This window comes from Palaemon carinicauda, chromosome 28 (assembly GCF_036898095.1).
Source record: "Palaemon carinicauda isolate YSFRI2023 chromosome 28, ASM3689809v2, whole genome shotgun sequence".
Classification (NCBI taxonomy): Eukaryota; Metazoa; Arthropoda; class Malacostraca; order Decapoda; family Palaemonidae; genus Palaemon; species Palaemon carinicauda.
This window is the reverse complement of record NC_090752.1, coordinates 48,169,852-48,195,673: the sequence shown is the minus strand read 5'-3', so window position 1 is coordinate 48,195,673 and position 25,822 is coordinate 48,169,852. Positions and strand designations below refer to the sequence as shown.

At 41.0% G+C, this 25,822-nt stretch overlaps 1 protein-coding gene across 1 annotated transcript in view; it reads left to right on the top strand.

Annotated features, from left to right (window-relative positions):
* Positions 1-25,822, top strand: part of LOC137621805 (major facilitator superfamily domain-containing protein 9-like) — an 86,607-nt gene that overhangs the window by 16,972 nt on the left and 43,813 nt on the right. The window contains exon 2 of the mRNA XM_068352312.1: positions 5,156-5,312. Coding sequence (XP_068208413.1) covers positions 5,265-5,312 — 48 coding nt within the window. The 5' untranslated portion in view covers positions 5,156-5,264. The remainder of the gene's footprint in view (positions 1-5,155; positions 5,313-25,822) is intronic.

Here is a 25,822-nt window from a genome sequence, read left to right as displayed (position 1 = left end):
ATCCCAAGGCACTCTGGCAAGATGCCTTCCAACAACGGTGGGACAACATCGATGTCTACGCCTTTCCCCCGTTCTGTCTGATGAGGAGGGTACTCAACAAGACCAGAATATTGGTCAATCTCTCGATGACCCTTATAGCTCCGTTATGGCATCGAGCGGAATGGTTTCTAGACCTTCTGCAACTCCTAACGGAACTTCCGAGAGAACTCCCTCCACGACACAAGCTACTCAAACAACCACACGCCAACATCTTTCACAAAGCCTTAGCTTCGCTTCGACTTCACGCCTGGAGACTATCCAGCATCTCCTCGCAGAGAGAGGATTTTCGCAACAGGTTGCGAACAGGATGTCTGGACACCTGCGAAGTCCATCCGCAGGGGTCAACCAGGCAAAGTGGCAAGTTTTCTGTGGTTGGTGTCGTGGAAGGGGTATCTCTCCACTCGATGCCACTATTCCAGCAATAGCGGAGTTCTTTGTGTATTTGCGAGAAGAAATGCGCATTTCAGTCTCGGCAGTGAAAGGCTATTGCTCGGCCTTAAGTCTGGCCTTCAGGCTCAAAGTAGTGGACATTTCTTCTTCGCTGGAACTTTCCCTACACATACGAAGTTATGAACTTACCTGCCCTCAGTTGGAAGTGAGACCTCCTCCATGGAACGTGGTTCGAGTTCTCAGGTCTCTTAAGAGACCTACCTATGAACCATTACGCCAGGCTTCAGATTGCCACCTTACTTGGAAGACAGTGTTCCTACTAGCTTTGGCCTCGGCCAAGCGAGTCAGTGAACTTCATGGTCTCTCGTATGACATTGCCCATTCAAGGGGATGGGGGGAGGTAACATTCAGATTCGTCCCTGAGTTTGTTGCTAAGACTCAGAATCCGGTAGTGCCGGACCCTCGGTTCGACTCTTTCCAGATTTCGAGTCTTCGTTCTGTAACAGATGACCCAGACCATCTCCTACTGTGACCAGTAAGGAGTCTGAGGCTATATCTCAAAAGAACGGCTGCAGTTCGTCCCCAAGTGAAGGCATTGTTTGTGAGCACTGGGAGGACAAAGAGGAGGGTTACCAAGAATACCATCTCAGCATGGATTCGTAGGGTAATCCATCTGTCCCTGAATCCTGACCCTCCTCTGTCACGTCGCCCTAGAGCACATGATGTCAGGGGCGTAGCTACGTCCCTGGCTTTCAAAAAGAACTTCTCAGTGACGCAGGTTCTACAAGCAGGGGTGTTGAAGCGTCAGACAACCTTCACAGTCCACTACCTGCAAGACGTGACCCACAGGAGGCTTGATACGTTCTCTATCAGCCCTGTGGTGGCTGCACAACAGTTGGTTTAAACCTCAGGCTCCTTAATGGACAAGTAGCAGAAGGTTGAGGGCATCGTTACCCAGTTTTAGTCTGCATGAATGAAAAGGTTTGTCTGGCCCTTATTCTTTTCTTCATCCTCCCCTCTCTTGGCGAAAGCAGCATCCTGGGTTCTCTGCACAGCTGACCTCGAACCACTGCAGGTAAACCATGTCTCCTTGTGTTCTTAGTATTAAGTTAATACTGTTACGTCCCCATACCCTGATGAGGTGGTATTGGGAGAGTCCTAGCCTAAAGTTTCCATCTAAAGGACTACAGGTCAACTTCCTAGGACGAGTCACTCCTCAAACCTTCACACACAGCTTCCGTAGGCCGCAGCCCTTGCACAGCAAGGTGCTAGCGAGGTGCAGGGACTCCTTATTGTTGAGTGCTGACACACTCAGATACTGAGTCCCCAGGCAAAGCCAAAAGCCAGTACTGGCCGGGACTTACCACCCTTCCTAAGGGGTGAGTCACTCATATTAAATAGTGTGGTTTGTATTTCAGTTACGGAACAAATGACAAATTCATAGGTAATTTGTATTTTTCCTAACTATACAAACCTTAGCTATTTAATCAAACTTGCCCACCAGCCCTATCCCCCGTGAAGTCCTACCTCTAAGCAAAGTGAGCTCAGCACAGGTGTGTGTGAGGGGGGGGGGCGGGTAGCAAGCTACCCTCCCTACTCCCCGCTAACTAGTGGGGGGGGTAGTAAACCCTCGTTAAAATTCTAATGGCTCGTCATTTCAGCTACGCCGAAAGTAATTACTCATATTAAATAGCTAAGGTTTGTATAGTTAGGAAAAATACAAATTACCTACAAATTTGTCATATTTATTAGTGGTTATACTTTTGGCAGAGCTGAATGACGAGCCATTAAAATTTAGCGAGGGTTAACTACCCACACTGGAAACATGGATTACTGAGCGAAGGGAATGTGGCCTCTCAGAGATTGACTACGGTCTTTCTCTTCTCGAGGTCGTTCACTTTTACAACAACAGTGTACTATTGGGGAAGCTCCTTTCCCGTGTGCGGGTTAGGTTGCTCTTCCGATTGTTTGTCTCAATTATTTTTAGTGAAATTTTAATTGTAATTTTAACTTTTCAGCTTTTCTTCATGGGGAACACTTTCCTTCGGAGGATCAGTGGTTCTCACTATTAGTGAATATTCTTAGCTGATTTAAATAATTGTAAATCTGTTTTTATTACAGTTACTCCGCTTCCCCCTTCTCCCGTGAATGTCGACTGGGGAAGGAAGGGTGCAATACTTATTTTTATTTTGTTCCCTCGGGGTTCCTCTTTGGAGTTCCTCCCTAGGGAATTTCTATTAAATAATTAATTTTATTTTTTCCCAGTTAACTATGCTGTTTTTCTTCGTTCGACTAAGAGTGCCGACGAAGCAGAGCTGTTCTGTTCATGCCTGGGGAATCTGCTGTCACTGCCGTCCCTCAGAGGACGTCGTCATGGGTGTCATCCCTTCTCTTAGAAGTACTCTGTGACAACACGACCAGCACTTCAGATCATCTTAGAACGCTAACCAGGAGGTTCACCTCCAGGGATTGGACAACTTCCCTTCCGAGGGAGAACTTCCCACATCTTAATAAATTCATCGTGTCCGACTGCTGCTGCTGCCTTCGTTTAGACTTCTCTCCCCCCTTGCTGTGTTTCTCTTCCTTCAGGGGCAGAGCACAGTCTTGGCAAGTCTCTTCTACGAAGTGTTTACCTCTCAAAACGAGAGCGGGACCACTCAGAGATTCCTCTTCGGAGGATCGCTACTCCTAAAGGTCAGCTTGCTGATACACCGGCCCTCATGGGCATCTTTAAGTCTCTTCTACGAAGTGTTCACCTCTCTCGTTCGCGAGAGAGGCCACTCTTAGAGACACCTCTTCGAAGGATTACACTGCTCATCACTTCCTGATCATCCTACCAGCGCAACTTTGCGCTGCAACTTAGTCCGTGGACTTCGGTCCTGGACTCTTCCTAAGGCCAGCTTGCTGGTCTACTGGCCCTCATTGGCTTCATCAGTTCCTGATCATCCTACCAGCAGACCTACCAGTGCAACCTTGCGCTGCAACTTAGTCCGTGGACTTCGGTCCTGGACTCTTCTATGGACCTTTCACGGTTGCCATCAGTGGATGTTCGCCCTTCCAAAGGGCACATCCCAGTTTCTGATCGTCCTACCAGCTGACCTGCCGATCTACCAATGCATCCTGACGCTGCTGGTAGTCCTTTGGACTTCGGTCCTGGACTAGTCTGCGGACGTTTTTTACGGTCCCCACTGGTGGATGCTCTCCCCTCCAAAGGGCACATCCCAGTTCCTGATCGTCCTGCCAGCTGACCTACCGATCTACCAACGCAACCTTACGCCGCTGTTAGTCCTTGGACTCTTCCGTGGACCTTTACGGTCTCCATCATGGACGTTTGCCCTTCCAAAGGGCTCATCCCAGTTTCTGGTCGTCCTGCCAGCTGACCTGGCAACCTACTAGCGCTACCTTCGCGTGCGCTAACATTTCCGCTCGCACGAGCACCAATGCTCTTGCGCGTGCGCCGACAGCCTTCTGCGCGCGCCCGCACCAACGGTCTTCCGCGCTCGGGCGCCAATGGTCTTCCGCGAGCAGGTGCCCAGTTTGTACTGCATAATTATTTTAGTATTTTTACCTCCCAAGAGCTCTATAGGCAAGGTGCGTTTGTATTAGTTATTCTTAGGCATACAGTTACTCTGAGAATGGTCACTTTGGTTGCCTTCCTAGACTTTGGAATGTCAGCCCCAACCTTTCTTTTCTTCATCTTCCCCTCTCTTGGGGCATAACATCCAGGGAGACTGTTGGTTAGAACTCCCATGACTGCAGGCAAGCCCCATTTTGAATTGTAGCTAGAATATATTTTGCATACAGTAGGCTATATTTAAGTCATGTCCCCAGTCTCCTTACGAGGGGGAGTTTTGGCTCTTAATATGTATAAGACCAAACTGTTATTATACATGGCCTTGACAGTTACAATTGTGTTCTAACATTCATACTCGCTTCGCTTGGGCCGTGAACCCGTTGGTCTCAGTCCAGTAGTTTATGAGGTGTGAGGATACACATCCCTCCTTTTATCATGCATGGATGTTGCAATCCTTGGAAAGTTTCAGCCAGTTGAAGGGACTTCCACCCACCGTAGTGTGAGTCTCTTTTGGTAAAGAACATAAGTGTGTGAACAAATCACAAATTTGAAGGTAATTTGTATTTTTCCTAACTATACAAACCAGTAGTTTATTGCACATACTGTACTTTTACCCGCCATTACCTAACCCCCAGGGGAAAATCCCGACTGGGATCAAAATGAAAAACGTATGAGTGAGGGGGGGATCGGTGCTTCTTACTGTTTCACCAGTTAACAAGTGAGTGGTAGTTTACACCTTGTTAAAAGTTTTATAGTGTATACCAGCTTGTGCTGATTTCTTCTCCTTTAGCAAAGAACTACAGGTTTGTATAATTGGGAAAAATATAAATTACCTTAGAATTTTTTATTTTTCATTATTTTACATTGACTCCACCATGTTAGTTAAAGATATTGTTTCTGAGTCCTCAGTTCCAATTATATTGTTGGGAAAATGTTTTTTTTTGTGGAGTAATGAATCTTCCCCCTAAATTAGAACAATCTTGTGGTGTACCAGTATTACAAATTTCCACATGCCTAGAATAAAAATGTGTTTCAAAATTAAGTTTATCATAATTATCTGAAACTTAATGAATTTTGCATAAAGGTCCGGGTCACAGATATGAATTGTATAAATTGGCTGAAACATGGTATAAGCTGTAATTTTTATTTCAGGGATGTTGACTTTATTGCTGTGCATTTAACGAATCCGAAGAGATATGCATGTCAGAACTCAGAACCTGAAATTTAAAACAGATTGTAGAATAGCATAACAAGATTCAAAATGAACGTTCCTAGAATTCAGCTTGTCATTTACATCCTAGGATTCTTGGTAAGTTCTGAAGTTTCTAACAGTGTTATGAATTATACATTCCCATGAAGTAGTATAGATTTTTATTTTTATCTAAATAAACAAGTTCACTAACTGTTTCACTGATGGATCTATTAGCATTTTCAGAATTTTTCTCATTGCTTAATATTAAAAAGGCCTATAAAAATCATGTACGAACAATTACGGTACCTTAATGTATGCCAAATATTATAGGCCAGAGAGGTCTTGAAGGTAAATGCTGTCTTTAAAAGTAACAAAGGATTCATGAAGACTCCACCGCATGGCCTTAGTAGCACCTTTTTTTCCCCCAAGTTTATAACAAAATTACATACAGTAGAGGTAAACTTTTTGTAAGTTGCTTTGCTTTCTTAATCAGAGAAATTACCATTTGTTCCTATGCATATACAAATTTTTGTCCTTTAGAATAGAGGAGTGTCTTCAATGGAGCTAAAACAGCCATTGTATTCATTAACGACTTATGGTGAGCGCGGTTGAGTAGCACCAGCCTTTCTCCTATCAAAGACTTCACTTTTGATTTCACCACATTGTGTACTGGTGTACTGTTGTGCCCTTTAAGAAGGCTATTAATTCTTTTGCTTCTACTTAAAGTTTTGGATGTTTGTATGTTGGCTTTGTTGTGAGACAAATGAAACGAGAAGAATGTAAATACCAGGGAAAGGGTGGATCATGTAACCAATTTATGCCAAAATTGGTAGTCAATCCACACACACTGCCAATTTTAGGGGCATGTTTGCATTGTAGATTGTAGTCTCCAGTTTAGGGGCAGGTGTTTGATTTTAGCAGGAAAAGGAAGCCTAAGGCCTCTTCAGTGTCATTCTTGGCAAAGTCCAAGCTGATGCCAAAGAAGCTTTACAGCTCATTCTCCTCACATTGAGGGCACAGGCCACTGAATCCTCTGCAAATATGTCCCTAATTCAGTTCTTTGGGTGTACATGTCAGGGACCAGGAGAATTCTGATCTACATCAACAAGTTTTTTAGGGTTTGGTGGTGTATGGAGTTTTCCCAGATAATGTTACACTTACATCTCTCTCATTGCTGTGTAGAATGCTGATGATGAGTTCGACCTAAGAAGGCATGGCCTTTAGGTATTTCAAGTCTGCCCTCTGTAGTTTTTTAAAAGTCCCCAGTGGTGACCCCAGTGCCAATGAGTTTAAGGGCCTAGAGCTCTGAACTCTACCATGGAGAATGAACACTTGAGGCCAGGTGTTTAAACTGCAATTTGAAGCATAAATCTACTGGTAGGAGCTGCAAGCAATACAAGTTTGAATATGTGGCCCTCAATAATTCTAGTATCAAACATGTAAGTGTGGGGCATGCCAAGAGATTATTGAATAAATCAAAAAGCTATGCAAAGGCATTGAAATCAGGAGAAAAAATGCTGCAAGAGACATCCTACCCACTTATTACTGCCAGTAGTTCCCAAAAAAGAAATGCCCCATTTTCTAATAACAAGCTGCATAATAGTGCAAAAATATCACCACCTAATAAGGCCTTGCCCACCTTTGCCTCCCATTACAAAGGCTAATACTAACTTCTCTCAGGCTGTATCTTTGCCTGATTTGATGGAGGTGTCACCTGAAACAGAGTTATTAGGTGCATCTGTAGCAGGGAAGATGCCGAAACCTGATAAATCACCACCTCTTAATTGGAATAGAGAGAGACCACCATCTCTCTCACCCCTTTCCATTAAAATCACCAAAGTTATATCAAATAGATATGGTGTTTTGTCTATAAATATTTCAGATCAACAAGAAAACAACATAAATCAATAAAAAATTCAAGTTGAGATCCACCATCCCCCTCAACAATTAGGTCAAAAGGACATGAAAAAGGCAAATGTAAAACCTAACTTATCAAGACAATCTATTAAGAAGCCTACAGGAAATAATGTTAAATCAAAAGCTGCCAATGGGAAGATCTCATCCAAGATTTCTTCCAGAAAATAAACCATAGTTTTTTCAATATTAATCTTACCCGATAATCATGTAGCTGTCAACTCCGTTGCCCGACAGAATTCTACGGAAGGGATACGCCAGCGATCGCTATACAAGAGGGGGGTGTACTCACAAGCGCCACCTGTGGCCAGGTACTGCAGTACTTCTTGTTGACACCACCTCAATTTTTCCTCTGTCGTGCCTCCGGCTAGACCTACATGGATACGCTGTTGATTCTGGAGTTTTTTGCTCACGATTTGGTGATGTATTTGCTCTAGAGTTTAGCTTTCGCTATTCAGGAAGTTTTATCATTAGCTTAGCTAGCTTTTGGAATTAATTTGATTAATTATGGTGACGAAGAGAGTATGAACTCTCTTTCACTTTTAAATGGCCGACCCTTCCCTTAGACGGAAGTGTTGGTGTCTAAGAGAGTATAGACTCTCTTTCTTAATTTTGCTTAACAAAAGTTATAGATTTATTTTATATCTCTCCGCCTTTTATAGGCCTCTTCGATTAACTTCCTTTTATTATAAACTTATTAAAATTAATTTTTATATTTGTTTATATTCGACCTTTCCTAATAGTAGGCGGTCTTTTCTTGGTACCGAAGTTAATTACATTGAGCCCGTCATTTCGGTTTTACCTGTTAACATATTATGCTATTTTAATGTTTTTGAAAGAATTTCTTTGATAGTCTCGTACTGTTTTCAAAGTTGAACTAACGTTTTGTTTTGTCTCTGCAGTTGTTGACGTTCAGAACGTTCAACTTGCGCTCTATCGTTACGATAGAGAGAGAATTTTCACGGTGTCACGTTGCAGTAAGAGTAACCGTTTCTAGCGTTTTGTTCATTCTTTCTTAGCTTAATGGTTTTAATTCTAATAAAGGAACTTTTTATTTGGGAAATCTTTCAGTTTTTTTTTTCCTTTAACAATAATATGTTTTAACGATATATATGATTGGGCTCTTCTCTCAGGTTCTAAGTCAAGAGAGAGAGAGAGAGAGAGAGAGATAGAGACGGAGGGAGAGAGAGCTGGATAAACGTTTCGTTCAAGCGAGTAACGTTGTTATCGTTTTTGCTCTTCTCCCTAGTCTCTTTAGGGGAAGAAGGTAAACGTTTCTAGAGTTTTATTCTTGTTCTCAAGCTTTATGCGGTGAGAGATTTTAAACGTAGTTTATTTGATCTAGTGTTTAGTCTCTTTCCAGCCACTGAATTATTTATCTTTCATTAGATTTTTCTGTTACATTGTAATTCTGTTTTCGCAATTACTAACTTTTAAGGAAGGATAGAATTGCGTGTTTGAGGTACAAACCACTTAAAGTTTCGAGTTCAGTGAAATAAGTGCAAACAGAAAATCAAAAGTGATAAGTGATTAGCGCAAAGTGTTACAGTGTTGCGGTCGAGGGTTCGTCTGTTCGTGCCAGTTGTTCGCCTAGTCTGGGACCTCTTACAAGCTCCCAAGCCCAGGGGAGAAGTAATGTCGAAGGACTTATGGGTTCAGCAGGCCTTGATCGACGAACAGACGTTTTTCCCTCCGTGGTTTCGGGTGTAGCTACACACGTTGCCGACGTGATCACCCCACCCACACAAAGACGAGAGAGCCCTTTTATTCCTCGTCTGCGGAAGAGGTTTCTCGCAGAAACCATGGACCACATCTTGCAGCTTTTAAGTGCAAGTCGGTCCCTTCCGCACAAGTCCAACTCCTAGGTGTAGCCATTAGCCCTGGGTCAGTTCGGACTTGCTGCAGTACGACAACTGCACACCTCCCAGAGAGGCAAAGTGGTATCGCAACAGGCAGTAGCTCCGTCTGTTGCCGCACCAGCTGTTTTAGACCCTCAGTCTCAACGGACAGTAGCTCCGTTTGTTGTTGTCTTTCTTAAACTCTAGTGGTCTATACTGCAGTCAATGCAGTCTCAGCTTGCGGTGTTGATGCAGGAGTTTCAGGCAGAGAAGGTTAATACACCTCCTCCTGCGAGCGCTCCTCCTCACCGCAGTCCAGTCTGCCAGACGTACGAAGTTGAGGTTCCTCAAGCTACCTCCATGCGTGAGCTACCGCGTTGGGAGTTGCCAGTTACCAGCGTTTTGCAGCAACCTCCACCTTCCTTAAGGCAACCTCAACAATGGGAACAGGAGTCTTATGCCTTACATCCTCCTCTTCCTTTGAGGCAAGAGTTTCTTGCAGTTAGACCATCTTCGAGGCAACAACCTCTTGAGGTACGACAACCTCTACCATCCTTGAGGCAGCCACCTCAGCTCTCGCAGCTGCTACCTCAACTTTCCTCAAGGCGAGAGCCTCAACTCTTGAGGCTAGCACCTCAAGAACCTCAACTCGTGAGACAGGAACTGCGTTCTGCGCAGCCGCTACCTCAACTCTCGCAGCTCACACCTCAAGAACCTCAACTCGTGAGTCAAGAGCCTCTCTCTGCGCAGCCACCTCAACCCTTGAGGCAAGCGCAACTCTTGAGGCAGGAACCTCATGCTATGAGTCAGCCACCTCAACGCATGCATCTGCCACTTTCTCCTCAACTTGAGCCTCTTCCCATTCAACTTTGAAATAACAAATGACAATAATAACACCTCATTACTTTCATAACTTGCATTTGTAATACATGTATGCCTACACAAACATTATGATAATGGAGGTTATTCGTATTACTTATATAAAAAAATATATATGTATTCCTTGCAATATATTTTTAACAAAATCGCAAAAATATGGCAAAAATATCTTCAAAACAAAAATGAATCATGAGTTATGAATGTAATGTTAATATTATGTTGATATTAAACCCCCATGCAAGCATGCATGAAGTAATGCAGTGTTGCCAACAGGGCGAGTTTCCCTTTCCTGAGGTGAAGTAGATTATAGTACGTATATTTAGTGCAGCTTAATTCTACGATTATCATGCCGGCTATCAAATTCATCAACAAAACAGTCTAAATCAATTCCCTCGGCACGTGCACTTTCAATGGACAGTAATGCGATATTACTCAATCTAGCACTGGTCATGGAATTTCTGAGAAATGTTACACGCCATGCAACATGCTCTGCTTACCTTACAGCATGCTCTACATACAGCATGCTCTGCATACAGCATGCTCTGCATACCTTACCGCATGCTTCTCAGTCACACATCTTTGGTTGTTGCCAACTCACTAGACTGTCAAGCAGTTTCATAACGTTGCCTTCTAGTCTGCTGCTTTTGCACCAGTGAAACCCTCACTGAGAGAACTTAGCTTTTCTCGGATATGGTCCCTGTAGATGAGAAAGTGCTTTTCTCCCTCCTTCTGATATTCCCTTGAGGACTCTGTCATTTGGAGAGGAGCCTTTAGCTGCGTAGCCTCCTATGGACTTTTATTTAAGCATAACATGCTTCCAGGGAAGGTAATGGTTCCACTTCAGTCGCTAACCCTGTCTGTTACCACACCTGCTCCCATAGACCTTGAGCTGTGTTGCAAGACATGCAGTCCAAGCTTAGTCCTTGTTAGAGGATTTTTTGTTTACGGAGTCAGTGTGTCACTGGGAAGACGTTCAACAACCAGCAGAAGTGACTTGTTGTGACGCAGTGCGGCAACCTCAGCAACCCGATAAGGAGTTGTCTGTACAACCCAGACAGTCTAGACAGCTTCGGGTTGTCACTGTACTTCCTCGCTTCCCCATGGTTGACAGTTCACAGACTGTGCAGCAGTACCATGATCTTGTGTCCGGCTCCGTCAGACGACTGGCTTTTAAGAGCTCCCACAAGTCGTCGCTGTCTGGAGATTCTCAGATGGACTATGGATCTGACCAAGGAACTGGGCCTCCTGGTCAATTTTGAGGAGTCCCAGCTCGTCCCATCCCAGACCATTGTCTACCTGGGTATGGATCTTCAGAGTCGAGCTTTTCGGGCTTTTCCGTCGGCCCCAAGGATCTTCCAAGCCCTAGAATGCATCCAGAGCATGCTGAGAAGGAACCGATGCTCAGTCAGGTAGTGGATGAGTCTAACAGGGACACTTTCATCGCTGGCCCTGTTCATCGTGTTAGGGAGACTCCACCTCCGCCCCCTTCAGTATCATCTAGCTGCTCACTGGATAAAGGACATGACGCTAGAGACGGTCTCAGTTCCTGTTTCCGAAGAGAGGAGGTCTTCTCTCTCGTGGTGTAAGAACAGCTTTCTTCTCAAGGAAGTCTACCTCTGGCTGTTCAGAAACCCGACCGCCGTCTCCTCTCGGACGCATCAGACACGGGCTGGGGTGCGACTTTGGACGGACAGGAATGCTCGGGAACATGGAATCAGGAGCAAAGGACACTTCACATCAATTGCAAGGAGTTGTTGGCGGTTCTTCTGGCCTTGATAAACTTCAAGTCCCTCCAGCTTAACAAGGTGGTGGAGGTGGACTCTGACAACACCACAGCCCTGGCTTACATCTTCAAGCAGGGAGGGACTCTTTCGTGGAAGTTGTTCTAGATCGCAAGGGACCTCCTCATCTGGTCAAAAGATCGAAAGCTCACGCTGGTAACGAGGTTCATTCAGGGCGGTATGAATGTCATGGCAGATCGCCTCAGCCGGAAGGGTCAGGTCATCCCCACAGAGTGGACCCTTCACAAGAATGTTTGCAGCAGACTTTGGGCCCTGTGGGGTCAGCCAACCATAGATCTGTTCGCTACCTCGATAACCTAGAGACTCCTGTTGTATTGTTCTCCGATTCCAGACCCAGCAGCAGTTCACGTGGATGCTTTTCTGCTGGATTGGTCCCATCTCGACCTGTATGCATTCCCGCCGTTCAAGATTGTCAACAGGGTACTTCAGAAGTTCTCCTCTCGCAAAGGGTCACGGCTGACGTTGGTTGGCTCCGCTCTGGCCCGCGAGAGAATGGTTCATAGAGGTACTGCAATGGCTGGTCGACATTCCCAGGACTCTTCCTCTAGGAGTGAACCTTCTACGTCAACCTCACGTAAAGAAGGTACACCCAAACCTCCACGCTCTTCGTCTGACTGCCTTCAGACTTTCGAAAGACTCTCAAGAGCTAGGGGCTTTTCGAAGGAGGCAGCCAGAGCGATTGCCAGAGCAAGGAGAACATCCACTCTCAGAATCTATCAGTCTCAAGGGGAAGTCTTCCGTAGCTGGTACAAGACCAATGCAGTTTCCTCAACCAGTACCACTGTAACCCAGATTGCTGACTTCCTGTTACATCTAAGGAAAGTAAGATCCCTTTCAGCTCCTACGATCAAGGGTTACAGAAGTATGTTGGCAGCGGTTTTCCGCCACAGAGGCTTGGATCTTTCCACCAACAAAGATCTACAGGACCTCCCTAGGTCTTTTGAGACCTCAAAGGAACGTCGGTTGTCCACTCCAGGCTGGAATCTAGACGTGGTCCTAAGGTTCCTTATGTCATCAAGATTTGAACCTCTCCAATCAGCCTCTTTTTAGGACCTCACATTAAAAACTCTTTTCCTCGTGTGCTTGACAACAGCTAAAAGAGTAAGTGAGATCCACGCCTTCAGCAGGATCATTGTTTTCACATCTGAAACGGCTACATGTTCCTTGCAGCTCGGTTTTTGCTAAACGAGCTTCCTTCACGTCCTTGGCCTAAGTCGTTCGAGATCCCAAGCCTGTCCAACTTGGTGGGGAATGAACTGGAGAGAGTACTTTGCCCAGTTAGAGCTCTTAGGTACTATCTAAAAAGGTCTTAACCTTTACGAGGACAATCAGAAGCCTTATGGTGTGCTATCAAGAAGCCTTCTTTTCCAAGGTCTAAGAACTCAGTTTCTTACTATTCAGGCTTCTGATTAGGGAAGCACATTCTCATCTGAAGGAAGAAGACCTTGCTTTGCTGAAGGTAAGGACACATGAAGTGAGAGCTGTGGCTACTTCAGTGGCCTTCAAACAGAACCGTTCTCTGCAGAGTGTTATGGATGCAACCTATTGGAGAAGCAAGTCAGTGTTCGCATCATTCTATCTCAAAGATGTCCAGTCTCTTTACGAGTACTGCTACACCCTGGGACCATTCGTAGCAACGAATGCAGTAGTAAGCGGGGGCTCAGCCACTACATTCCCATAATCCCATAACCTTTTAACCTTTCTCTTGAATACTTTTTATGGGTTGTACGGTCGGCTAAGAAGCCTTCCACATCCTTGTTGATTTGGCGGGTGGTCAATTCTTTCTTGAGAAGCGCCGAGGTTAAAGGTTGTGATGAGGTCCTTTAGTATGGGTTGCAGCCCTTGATACTTCAGCACTTTAGAGTTGTTCAGCCTCCTAAGAGGAACGCTGCGCTCAGTAAGGAAGACGAACTTATTTAAGGCAGAGTAATGGCTCAAGTCGACTTCCTTACCAGGTACTTATAATTTCATTGTTATTTTGAATAACTGATAATATGAAATACGGGATACTTAGCTTCTTGATATACATGTACACTGGTTTTCACCCACCTCCCTGGGTGTGAATCAGCTACATGATTATCGGGTAAGATTAATATTGAAAAATGTTATTTTCATTAGTAAAATAAATTTTTGAATATACTTACCCGATAATCATGATTTAATTGACCCACCCTTCCTCCCCATAGAACCAGTGGACCGAGGAAAAATTGAGGTGGTGTCAACAAGAAGTACTGCAGTACCTGGCCACAGGTGGCGCTTGTGAGTACACCCCCCTCTTGTATAGCGATCGCTGGCGTATCCCTTCCATAGAATTCTGTCGGGCAACGGAGTTGACAGCTACATGATTATCGGGTAAGTATATTCAAAAATTTATTTTACTAATGAAAATAAAATTTTTCCTCCCTTTTGGTATGGAATTGTCAGGGTTTAAGGGCCAAATATGAAGAACTTAAGCTTATAATTCATGAACATTCCCCATAATTGTATGTCTACAGGAGAGCAAGGTTGATAATAATACTTTTGTCCTCGCAAATATATTAGCTATTTGACACAGATCAATGAGCAGGGAGCCATTGCGGAAGTCTTGTATATGTTTGTTGAGATGTTCCTCAAATATTTTTGTCTATTTTTACACCTCTACAGGCAGTCGTTGTACCAATAGATATAGGGAGAAAATACATAATTTCCTCTTGTGCCTCCAAATGATAAATTTTTTTATGCTCATTTAGTAGAGATGATTCAACAACTCCCTCAACCTTTTCTCTTACTGGGAGATTTGAATGGTAGACAGCCTTCATAGGGTGATGTTATAGCAAACGCAAGGGGTAATATTATATCATCCTTAATGGAGAAGGAAAATGTAGGACTCCTTAATACAAGAAAGCCAAAGCACTTTCATGCCCAGTCAGGTACCTAGTCATGCATTGACCTTTCAATTTCAAGCTCTAACTGCCCTCTCGATTTTTATTGGAGAAAATTAGATGATTAGCATACTAGTGGTCATGCATCAATCATTATAAACAACAATAATTCACCTTTACAGAGATCACTACGATGGAACCTGGACAAGGTGGATTGAAATAGATTTCGAGAGCTAATCGAAATTGAAGCGAATGTTGAGTGGTTTGAAAGTGTTGATGATGCCATAGACTTACTGATTGGAACTCTCCACACAGTAGGAGTCAATTTGATTCCCAAAACCACAGGATTATTCATACGGCGACTAGTCACCTGGTGGTCTTCAGAATTAACTGCCTTTCACAGAGCCACAAGAAAATTTTTGGACTCAATTGCATAAACACCGTACAGAGAATTTGATAATACAGTATACAAAAAATGTAGAGCACAGGTCTGGTGTGCCATTAAAAAAAAAAGCTAGGTGCCAGTCTTGGGTATCTTTTGTTTCCTCGGTCAACAGAAGAGCACCACCATCTTCTGTATGGAGGAAAGTTAAAAAAGATAGCAGGCGAATTTACCCCAACCCACCACCAGTGTTGAAGATGAATGGTCAGTATGTGACTGGAGCAGCTGAGGTTAGCAATGCTTTGGCCAATCATTTCTCCACTGTATCATGCAATGGTGAACCAGCTCCTGGTTACCAGCATAGAAGCATTGAAGAATGTAAGGTCTAAATTGGGCAACAGAAAAGGAGGAATCTTATAATGTTCCTTTTACTGAAGGGAAATTTGAATCCACACTTGCTACTTGCAATAATACAGCCCCTAGACCTGATGGAATTCCATATGCAATGATTAAACATGTACTTGTTAATTTAAGTTGTTTATTTTAAGCATTATTAATGGAATATGGCATGATCATAGTTATCCAAGTGTTTTGGAACTAGTCATTTTAGCCTTTTTAAAATCCGGTAAGGAAAAGTTTTTAGTAGCAAACTAGCGACCAATTGCATTGACATCTTGTTTATGTAAGATCATGGAGAAGATGGTTAATGCAATTGTGGTACCTGGAGAAGAAAGGTATTGTATCACCTATGCAGTGTGGATTTAGAAAAGTGCACTCAACGACTGATGTGTTGATACAACTTGAGTCATATATTTGTGAAGCCTTTGCTTCCAAACAGCACCATGTACTGTAACAGTCTTTTTTGACATTGAAAAGGCATATGATACTGCATGGAGATATGGTATAATGTACTTGAAACAATTCATGAAATGGGATTGAGAGGAGATCTACCATTGTTCATTCAATCATTTATTTTAGATAAATTGTTTCTAGTTAAAGTGGGTGAAACTCTTGTCAGAGAGGAAACGTCAGGAACGAGCTCTAGGGTAGTGTGCTAAGTGTAATCCTATTTGCACTAGCCATTAATGGTATATCCTCTGTCATTCTTTAAGATATTCTCTCAACAGTATTTGTAGATGATTCACTGGGCTGATATGAATGGATTTAAGTTTTCGACAAGCAAAACTGTTTGTTGTCTGTTCCTGTTGTATTCAAGGAGTACTGTACATCCAGACCTGGATATGTACATTAAAGGTCAACGGATCCTATGTGTAAGTGAGGCTAGATTTTTAGGATTAATATTTGATTACAGGCTGACATGGATTCCTCACTTAAAAGCCTTGAAAATAAAGTGTCTTGATGCTCTGAATCTTTTAAAAGTTTTGTCTTATACATCAAGGGGGGTCCAGACCACTAAACTCCTTGAAAGTTATACAGTACAAGGCTTTAAGTTTTTCAAAAATTAGCTATGGGTGTGAAATATACTCCTCAGCCACCCCAAGCCAATTAAAGATTTTAGTTTTTATGCACCATACGGGTATCAGATTGGCCACAGGAGCCTTTAGAACCTTGCCTATCCCAAGCCTCTTTGTTGACGCTGGAGAATTACCTTCAGACCTTTACTGAAAGTCTTCTATTGTTCGGTAATGGTTTATGTTGCAAAGACTTCCTAATTCTTTAGCCTCTCAGACTGCAAATCTTGTAAGGCATTGTAGATATTTTAGGTTCCACCCAAAATCTTCTCAACCTTATGGTTTTTTGGTAAAAACATTAGTAGACAGTCTAGATATAGCTAGAATAAAGTGTTCCCATCTTAGATATCGTCAACCCCTCCATGAAAATTACCAGAGATATCTTTTTGTAAATATTTTATTGGTAAAAGAAAGATCATGACTGACCTAGAAGCTAGGTCTCTTTTTATGGAACTTGTTGAAGAACATAGGGAATCATCTTTTATATATACTGATGGCTCCAACTCTCATGCTGGTACTGTATTGAATTTGGAGTATATAGTAGTGCTTTTAATTGTAGAGGTGCACTTCCTCTAGTATCTTGTTATATTTACTCCCAAACTATATGGCATACTAACCGCTATCGAAAAAATAGCATTAAAAGATGAGGGCAATTTTACTATTTTTAGTGATGCAAGAAGTGTCCTGCAAGCTTTAGATTTTAATTCCAGTAACCCTTTAGTTTAAAAAATTTTAGAATCACTTTTTATTATTGGACTGAGAGGTATAACAGTTCGATTTTTCTCGGTTTTGGCACACATAGGTGCGTCAGGAAATGAGAAGGCAGATTTACTGTACTGGCAAAAAATGCTGCAGCTGAGTTGCTATCAAGGAGGTATCCCATTCTCTGTAATGATTTTTTACTTACAATTAAGAATTTGATTTATAATAATAGGCAACATCATTGGGATAGTTTAGTCGAAAATATGATGAGAGAAATAACGAATGTAATATCCCCTTGCAGGTATAACATGATGCCCCAAAAGTGGGAGACTAATCTTTGTCGTTTCCACATTGGTCACGCTCGGTTAACACACGAGTTTCTGCTAACTGGCCAACACCAACCATAATGCGTCGGCTGTTTTGTACCTTTGATAGCGAGGCATTTGTTGGCCAAATGCCCCACTTATAGCACCACATGAAATAGATATATGTTTGAGGCTTCAGGTGAGGTTGGCAGGTTCATTCTTGCCAAAATTCTTGGACATGATGTCGTATTATGCTAATGATATTTTTAGATTTATTTCAGAAGCAGGTCTTCTGAAAGCTATTTAACTTTTATAATGACATCTTCACTTTTATGGTTTTAGTTAAATATTCTTTTATTCATTATTTACAATAAACAATATTGGCGTCCATGACTTTCGATGTTAGGATACCAGTAAACTTCAAATCAGTCAATCACTATCTGGAATCTTTCCAAGCAAAAAGCTTCCTGCTAAGGATTGCTCAGATGTCAGGGTGCCAGTGGCAATCCTCTTCAGCCGCCTATCAGAGAAAGTGGGTCATCATTTGCTAAGGCGTGATAGTTGTGTACTTCTCCCATGGGAATATCTCTAGTGCAGATCATGGACTTCCTCGTCTCTCTTCGCTGAGAGGAGCGTGCCCCAGTTTTAATTGAGAAAGAGTGTCATTCAGACTGGAGCACTGTCTTCTGACTGATGAACATGTAACTCTCATCATTTTGGGAGTTGTCTATGCTTGGGAAAAGTTTTGAGCAGGCTTTACCCACCCCCGGAACCTCAGGTCCCCGGAGTGGGATGTGACCCGTGTTCTCAAGTGTCTTATATCTTACCCCATAGGAATCTTTGAGAAGATTATCAGACAGAGATCTGACTTTCAATACAGTTATTTTTTTATAGGCTTAGGTTCTTCAAAGAAAGTAAGGGAGTTGCATGGTCTCTCTTATGTAATAACCCACACTGAGAGTTGGAAGTTAATTTTATGAAAAAATTTGGGGCTAAAAACCCCAAGTCATTGGCCTATAATCCCTTCTTCTGTGAGGACTCTTTAGTGCTATCTGAAGAGGTCTCAACATCTCAGGCCTGAGTTTCAACGACTCTTCTTCAGTACTGGCAAAACCAAGAAAGAGGTGTCAAAGAATGCTGTCTCTATGATATTCTGAGATGATCAAAGTAGCATACATTTTGGGCAATGAGATGGCCAAGGTACCAGCTCTGGTGAGCTCTCAAAAAGTCAGTAATACTGACCCCACCTTAACCTTCTTAAAAAATCTTGCAGTTGGCCAGGTGAAGAAAGCAGAAGTTTGGAAGTGCCAAAGACCCTTCACTGCCTTCTACTTTAGGAAGTACAGTGCTATTATATCCACAAGTCCTTTGACTCTTTTCTTCTTGGCCTTCTTAAAAAATCTTGCAGTTGGCCAGGTGAAGAAAGCATGAGTTTGGAAGTGCCAAAGAATCTTCACTGCCTTCTGTTTAAGGAAGTACAGTACTGTATACCCAAAAGTCTTTTGACTTTTCTTTTTTGCCATGTGGAGGAAGCTCAAGTAGTTGTGCAGCCAGCTCACTTCCCACACAAAACAGAAAGCATCTTGTCTATGGTAATGTGTTTGTTATGTCTTAAATGAAAGGTAGAATGACTGGCTTTTCTGTTTTTCCTTTCATCTCTCTCCCTTGAGGATGAAGCAGTCATAGGCTACTGTTACATACCAGATCTGACATTGATGCTGGTAAGCTACATTTCTGAGTACCATACTGATTAGACTAAATCTGTGATAAGTAGTGGTCCCCCATCTTCCCTTAATGGAGAGGAGGATGGTGAAATGAATACCAAACCCATTGGTCGTCATATGCCAGGTAAAGTGGTACCTCAGTTTACAAGTTTAATGTGTTCCAAGTGCGAGCTTAAAACCCAAAATGCTCATAAACTTTGAAAGGTTTGTAATGTTATTTAGTGAAGAAATTATAACCCCTAACATCAGAAGGGGATGAAAATAAATAATTCATGATGAAAAATAAAAATGCTGTGTATTGTAAAAGAACTTAACTGGCAATGAAAGTTCTCATGCATGCAAGCTTGCATGATGATTCACTTACGTGGTGTTGTATAGTTCGATTGAAGCCACATGTTCGTAGAGCTTCCTGGCTTGACATACTGGGAGGAGGTTATTGCTCTTTGGAACACCCATTGCAAATGCAATAATCCCACTTGCCAGTGTGCCTACCCAAGGAGCTCCCATTGTACATTTTTCCAGCTGGCTTACAGTGTACAGGCAGGCTTTTTCTGAACCTTAAATTATAATTACCCTAACATTGTCATTTTCTGCCTTCAAAAGCTTTCCACTATTTTCCCTTCGACTAAATATCTAATTGCATTCATCTGTCCTCTCTATAAGAAAATGATAATGAAAAAAAATTATTATTGAGGACTAATGCCCAATTTTGTTAAAGAAATATGTAGTTTAAAAACTGACTGCACACAGATTAATACTGTATACAGTATATTTTTCATAGAGACATATCTTGACTCATATCAGACATTTATAGCATATTAATTTGCAGATAACATTTCATTACACTAGAGAAATTCTATGCATTGTGGGATAGTCATATTCATACAGTACTTATTTACAAAAATGCACATACCTACGGAAAATTTTACTCATAGGCCGATACGATCTAAACCAATTTGAATTTTTAAGCTAGCATTTTGTGTTACTCGTTAACTGAGGTACTACTGTATTTTATTCTAGATTGCATCTCCCCTTCATGGGAGAAAGATTCCTTCATTGACCAAGTACTGTACCAAGTACATAACCAGGAAGACTGGCATATTCTAGGGAGAAAACAAAAACAAAAACAGGTTGGTTCTTGGGAGACTGCCTACCCACCAAGAAGTGAGTCTCCCTACTTTAAAGGAAGATAGGTTTGTTTATGCATAGGAAAAAATAGCAAATTTTAAAAGTAATTTGTATTTTTCTTAGCTATGCAAACCTAAATCCTTTAAAATTAAACTTCCCACCTCAACCACCCCTCTCAGCCCTGAGCCGAAGATCAAAAGTGAAGAGTCTTTGATGGGAAAATGGGCAAGGATACTCACCCTTGCTCATCACTTGTCGTTAACTACCTTGTAAACAAATTCAATAGCTGTTTCAGCTATGCTAAAGACATTCCTCTATTTCAAAGGATTCAGGTTTATATATCTAGGAAAAATAAAAATTATTTTTAAAATCTGTGATATTTATGCTGTACTGCACTGCACTGCATGTTGAGTTAATTGAATATTTGGAAGTTAATAATATATTGTGCAGTAAGTACAGTAGTTCATAAATGTAAAAGCCAAGTAATTCATACAGCAGTCATTTGCAAGGAAATATGGTACAATACTCTTTTTTTATTATAAAACAGGAATAGTAATTGATTTAAGATAAGAATATGCAAAATTGCAGAAAGTTGTTGCTCATAGATGCTGAGGGTTCTCAAATTTCAGTTTTCACACAATAATCATATTATTAGCATGAGGTTAGATGGGTAAGAACTGCAGTATTTGCTTTTAAATTTATTGATTCTTTGAACTACAGTACTGTAATTGATACAGTAATATTAAAAAGATAAATACTGTACTAGTTTTAAATGGGAAGATAAATGAAAACTACAATACAACCATTATGACGTTGGATAATGTACTGTACATAGTCCATATATTTTTTAGGACAGAGATTTGAAATTTGAAAAGGTCAAGCCTTGTTTATTACTCATCAAAGCCATTACAAAGGTACTTGCTTCTTAGATAAACAGTTCATCTGGATAATTATATTGCTTACAGACTGGATGATGCAAGAAAGGTAACAATTACTATTGAGAGGACAATAGTACAGTAATTGTGAAATAGAAACTGAAAGGCTGGTTTGTATTTGATTTACGTACTTGTTTCAATCTTTGAGCATGGTACTGAAATCCTTGTAAAGTCGGGAGAAACTATGCTTAGGCCATTTTGTTGTTGGTTAGATATGACAAGATGTTAATAAAAATTTAATTATGAATTAGTCCTATAAGTTAGGGGTGTTTGTAACCAAAGAATGTTTATACAGTATAGTTAGAATGACATCAACCTATGTGTAGCATGTTTTAAGTTACATTTACTGTTTTATTTTATAATACTTTAGAATATATGGAATTACACTGCTGTACTATTCTCCATATCTTCCAGTGTTTTTAGAAGGTTTCATCTTGAAGCTCATAATTTTCCTTTATTTCCCAAATCAACAAGCACTAAATGGCAAGAACAAAAATCATCTCTTTCTATCTATTAGATTTACTACATGATACAGCAGTTGTTACTTCAGTGGGCTGGCATTATAATCACTATTTGCAAAATATATTTTAGTACATCCCAGTACTAAAGACCTAACATGTTTTTTCCATTATGTTTTTCTTTTATTTCTGAATTTTCTGTAGTATAGTGAACTATATTGTGTATATGAACCTGTGTAACTATTATAGATAACTTTATTTCAATGAAGCTCACTTGTTTTTCACCTGGCTTCCTCTTAGAAGCTCATTAGTAATGACTTCTATCATTAAAAAGTTAAAATTTTCATTCTTCCTCACTCCAATTTCTTAACCCCCCAAAGATATTATGGTAGTGCAAGCCATCTGTGGTGTTAAATTGTAACAAACCAGTTGTGGTCATGGTTCAGTATTCTCATCGCCTTATTGAGTATTGGCTGAAGGTATCATTTACTTCTACTGTTCAATTGGGCACCAGTTAGGGTTTTTTCTGTTTAGATCAAACATATCCAGCAACAGTAACATTGTATGAACAATTGAATAAAGGTTGAGTCATGCTGTAACAGACCTAGGATTCAAATTTGTCAGTTCCCACTATTTGATGCAGAAAAAATGGCTGAGGATTATTTTTCTTGATACAGGTATTCTATAACATTTTAAGAATATCAAGCTTTGCAATTGATGCAATAGTTGTAACTCTTTTGCCAAGATTTAGGGTGAAGAATGATTTCAAGATGAAAAGTCTCATATTTTTTATTATTCCCTCTAGTCTTAGGTAGTGCCATAGCCTCTGTACCATAGCCTTCCACTGTCTAGGGGTAGTGTTTTCTTGCTTGAGGGTACACTCGGGCACACTATTCTATTTTGTTTCTCTTCCTCTTATTTTGTTGAAGTTTTTATAGTTTATATAGGAGATATTTATTTTAATGTTGTTGCTGTTTTTAAAATATTTTATTTTTCCTTGTTTCCTTTCTTCACTGGGCTATTTTCCTTGTTGGAGCCCCTGGGCTTATGGTATCCTGCTTTTCAAATTAGGGTTGTGGCTTAGAAAGTAATAATAATAATACTAAGGTGGGAAGTTATTAAGAGAATAGGTTCCTCTTTCCAACTAGGATGGTCAAGGTTTATTTAGAGAAGGCAAATAGCTTTAGAATGAAAGTTCCTCTATTTTTTTTTGGGGGGGGGGTGGGGGGGGGGGTGGAGTGGGAGGTTAAAGGTGTCAGGGCACCCTCTTTCCAAAAATGCCATGTCCTCCCTCATTAAGGTGTTGATTATTATTATTGTACTATTATTATTTCTAGCTAGGCCACAACTTTAGTTCTAGGCTTCAACAGATAAAGTAGTTCAGTTAGGAAATGAAATAAGGAAATGATTAAGTTATATATGAGAAGAAATGAGTAGAAATTGTAAAATATTTTAAGATTACTAACATTATTAAAATATATTTGCCATATACGGTATAAACTATGAAAAGAGACATGTCAACCTGTTAAACATTTGCTGCAAGTTCGAACTTCTGAAGTTTTACTGATTCAATTGCCAGATTAGGAAGATCATTACACAATCTGGTCATAACTGTGATAAAACTTCTAGAATATTGTGTATTACTGAGCCTTATGATGAAGAAGTCAAGACTGTTAGAATTAACTGCATACCTAGTACTACATACAGGAGGCACAGTCTGGGAAGATGTGAATGCAAAGGATGGTCAGAATTATGGAAAATCTTATGTAACATGCACAAAGAGCCAACAAAAACAGTGCCAAAGACTGATATCCCGATCAGGAATTAGAAATTTTATAGAACGCAAGTTTTTCTCCAACAAATTAAGCTGAATACCAGACACAAGAATGATATTCAAAACATGGTTTGATGAAAGAATGCAAACATTTTCTCACGATAGATTGATCACTGTAAAGCTTTAAAGGCTTTCTAGGTAAGCCAATTTTTGGGGGGGAATTCAAGACGAAACAGATCAAATGTGTTTCTCAAAAGTAAATTTGCAATCAAGAATCACACCTATAATTTTATGTTCTATATAGTTAAAGAGATATTGTCAAGGCTAAAATCTGAGAACCATTCTTACTAGACTAAATCTGTAAGTAGTTCTCCCCCATCCTCCATCAACAAGGGGGATGATACTTGAATGAATACCTTTCCAGACTGCATCTCCTCTTTTGAGGAAAAGGATCCCTTCATCGACTAAGTATTATTATTATAAGCTAAGCTATAACCCTAATTGGAAGAGCAAGAGGCTATAAACCCAAGGGCTCCAACATGGAAAAATAGCCCAGTGAGGAAAGGAAATAAGAAAACTACAAGAGAAGTAATAAACAATACAAATCAAATATACTAAGAACAGTAACAATATTAAGTTAGATTGTTCATATATAAATTATAAAAATCAGGAGAGAGAAATACGATAGAACAGCGTGCCCGAGTGTACCCTCAAGTAAGAGAACTCTAATCCAAGACAGTGGAAGGCCATGGTACAGAGGCTATGGCACTACCCAAGATTGGAGAACAATAGTTTGATTTTGGTGTCCTTCTCCTAGAAGAGCTGCCTACCTTAGTCTCTTCTACCCTGACCAAGAGGAAGGTAGCCACTGTATATTTACATTGCAGTAGATAACCTCTTGAGCGAAGAAGAATTATTTGATAATTTCAGTGTTGTTAGGTGCATGAGGATAGAGGAGAATGTTGAAAGAATAGGCCAGACTATTCGTGTATGTGTGGGCAAAGACAAAATGAGCCGTAACTAAAGAGATGGATCCAATGTAGTACTGTCTGGCCAGTCAAAGGACCCAATAACTCTCTAGTGGTAATATCTCAATGGGTGGCTGGTGCTCCAGCCATCCTACTACTGTACCTATATGCGAAGTATATAACCAAGTACTGGCCAGGCTCTATCAGGCTACTCATCTCCATAACAGGCTGATAGAAGCTTGCTGTAGACTGGCATATTCCAGGTAGGAAAAAGAACCAGCCAGTTTGGTTCTTGGTAAATTTCCTATCCATCAATAAGGAAGTCTCCTTATTTTAAAGGATGAAAACTTTGTGTACACATAAGAAGAAACGAAAACAAAATTTATTTCTCTTAGCTCTACAAACCTGAGTCCTTTAAAGTTAAACTTCCTACCCCAACCACTTTTGCCAGCCCTGAGCTGAAGTTCAGAAGTGAAGAGTCTTTGACAGAAGAGTAGATATTGCTACTTGCCTGTGCTCATCACTTGTCAACTACATTTTTCAGAGTATGGGATACAGCCAGGTGAACCACAAGTGAGCTTCATTGAAATAACCAGAGTTTTTATAATGGAATTTATAATTCAAATCCTCACTTTGAGCTCACCTAATTTCACCCTCCCGACCCTGCTTAATACCAATGTCAAGAGGTTTTTAGATTTGTGTCAACTTTGCATACTGAAGCATGGCCATGCCTGGTTTGGTTACCTTAGAATACCACAAATGGTGTCTGGTGAGGCTTTTTTAAATCAGAAATGTTATTTAGCTTCAGGTTAATATGAAATGTCTTCTGGTTTTCTTTTGTATTCTTGTGTTAAATGTTCAAGGGGTTTGTTGCTATATGATTAAGATCCACATTCTGTATGTGTCATGTGTTAAAGGCCGCACTGTAATTTAGTGTGTTAGCTTAACAGTCCCCCTTATGAAAGAATAGGTTCAGCTCATAGTTGAATTTCATGTAATGGTCTCTAAATGTAAAAGAGAAGTTTCTTTTCGTTCATTGGAAAACCCAGAGAAGACTGCTAGTGGATTATGATAGGGATGATGCTGGTGATACTGTTCAGGCTATTAATGAGCTCTCAGGGGGTCGTTAATTTGAGGTTGATAAGCTTTTTACAAAATTGACTATGCTTGTGCAATATGAGAAGGGTAACGTTCCTTAGGGCAGATGCATGATACTAGCCTACCCTGCCTTGATCCAATCCCAAGGCTAACTCATTATGTTTTGCCAAGTGCTTCTATTGTACTAGCTAATAAGAGTTCTTATGGTACTGTACACAGCACATTAGACAGTCACATGCTCTCAAATTGCTAGTGCCCAAGGCATTTGGGTGTTGGAGGCCAGTTGTAGGTGTCTCGATTCTAAAAGGGTATATAGTTCTCACCATATTTTTTATGGATACTCCTTCTTAAGTCCTGGGAACAGTAAGGTAAGGAGGTTGGATGTTT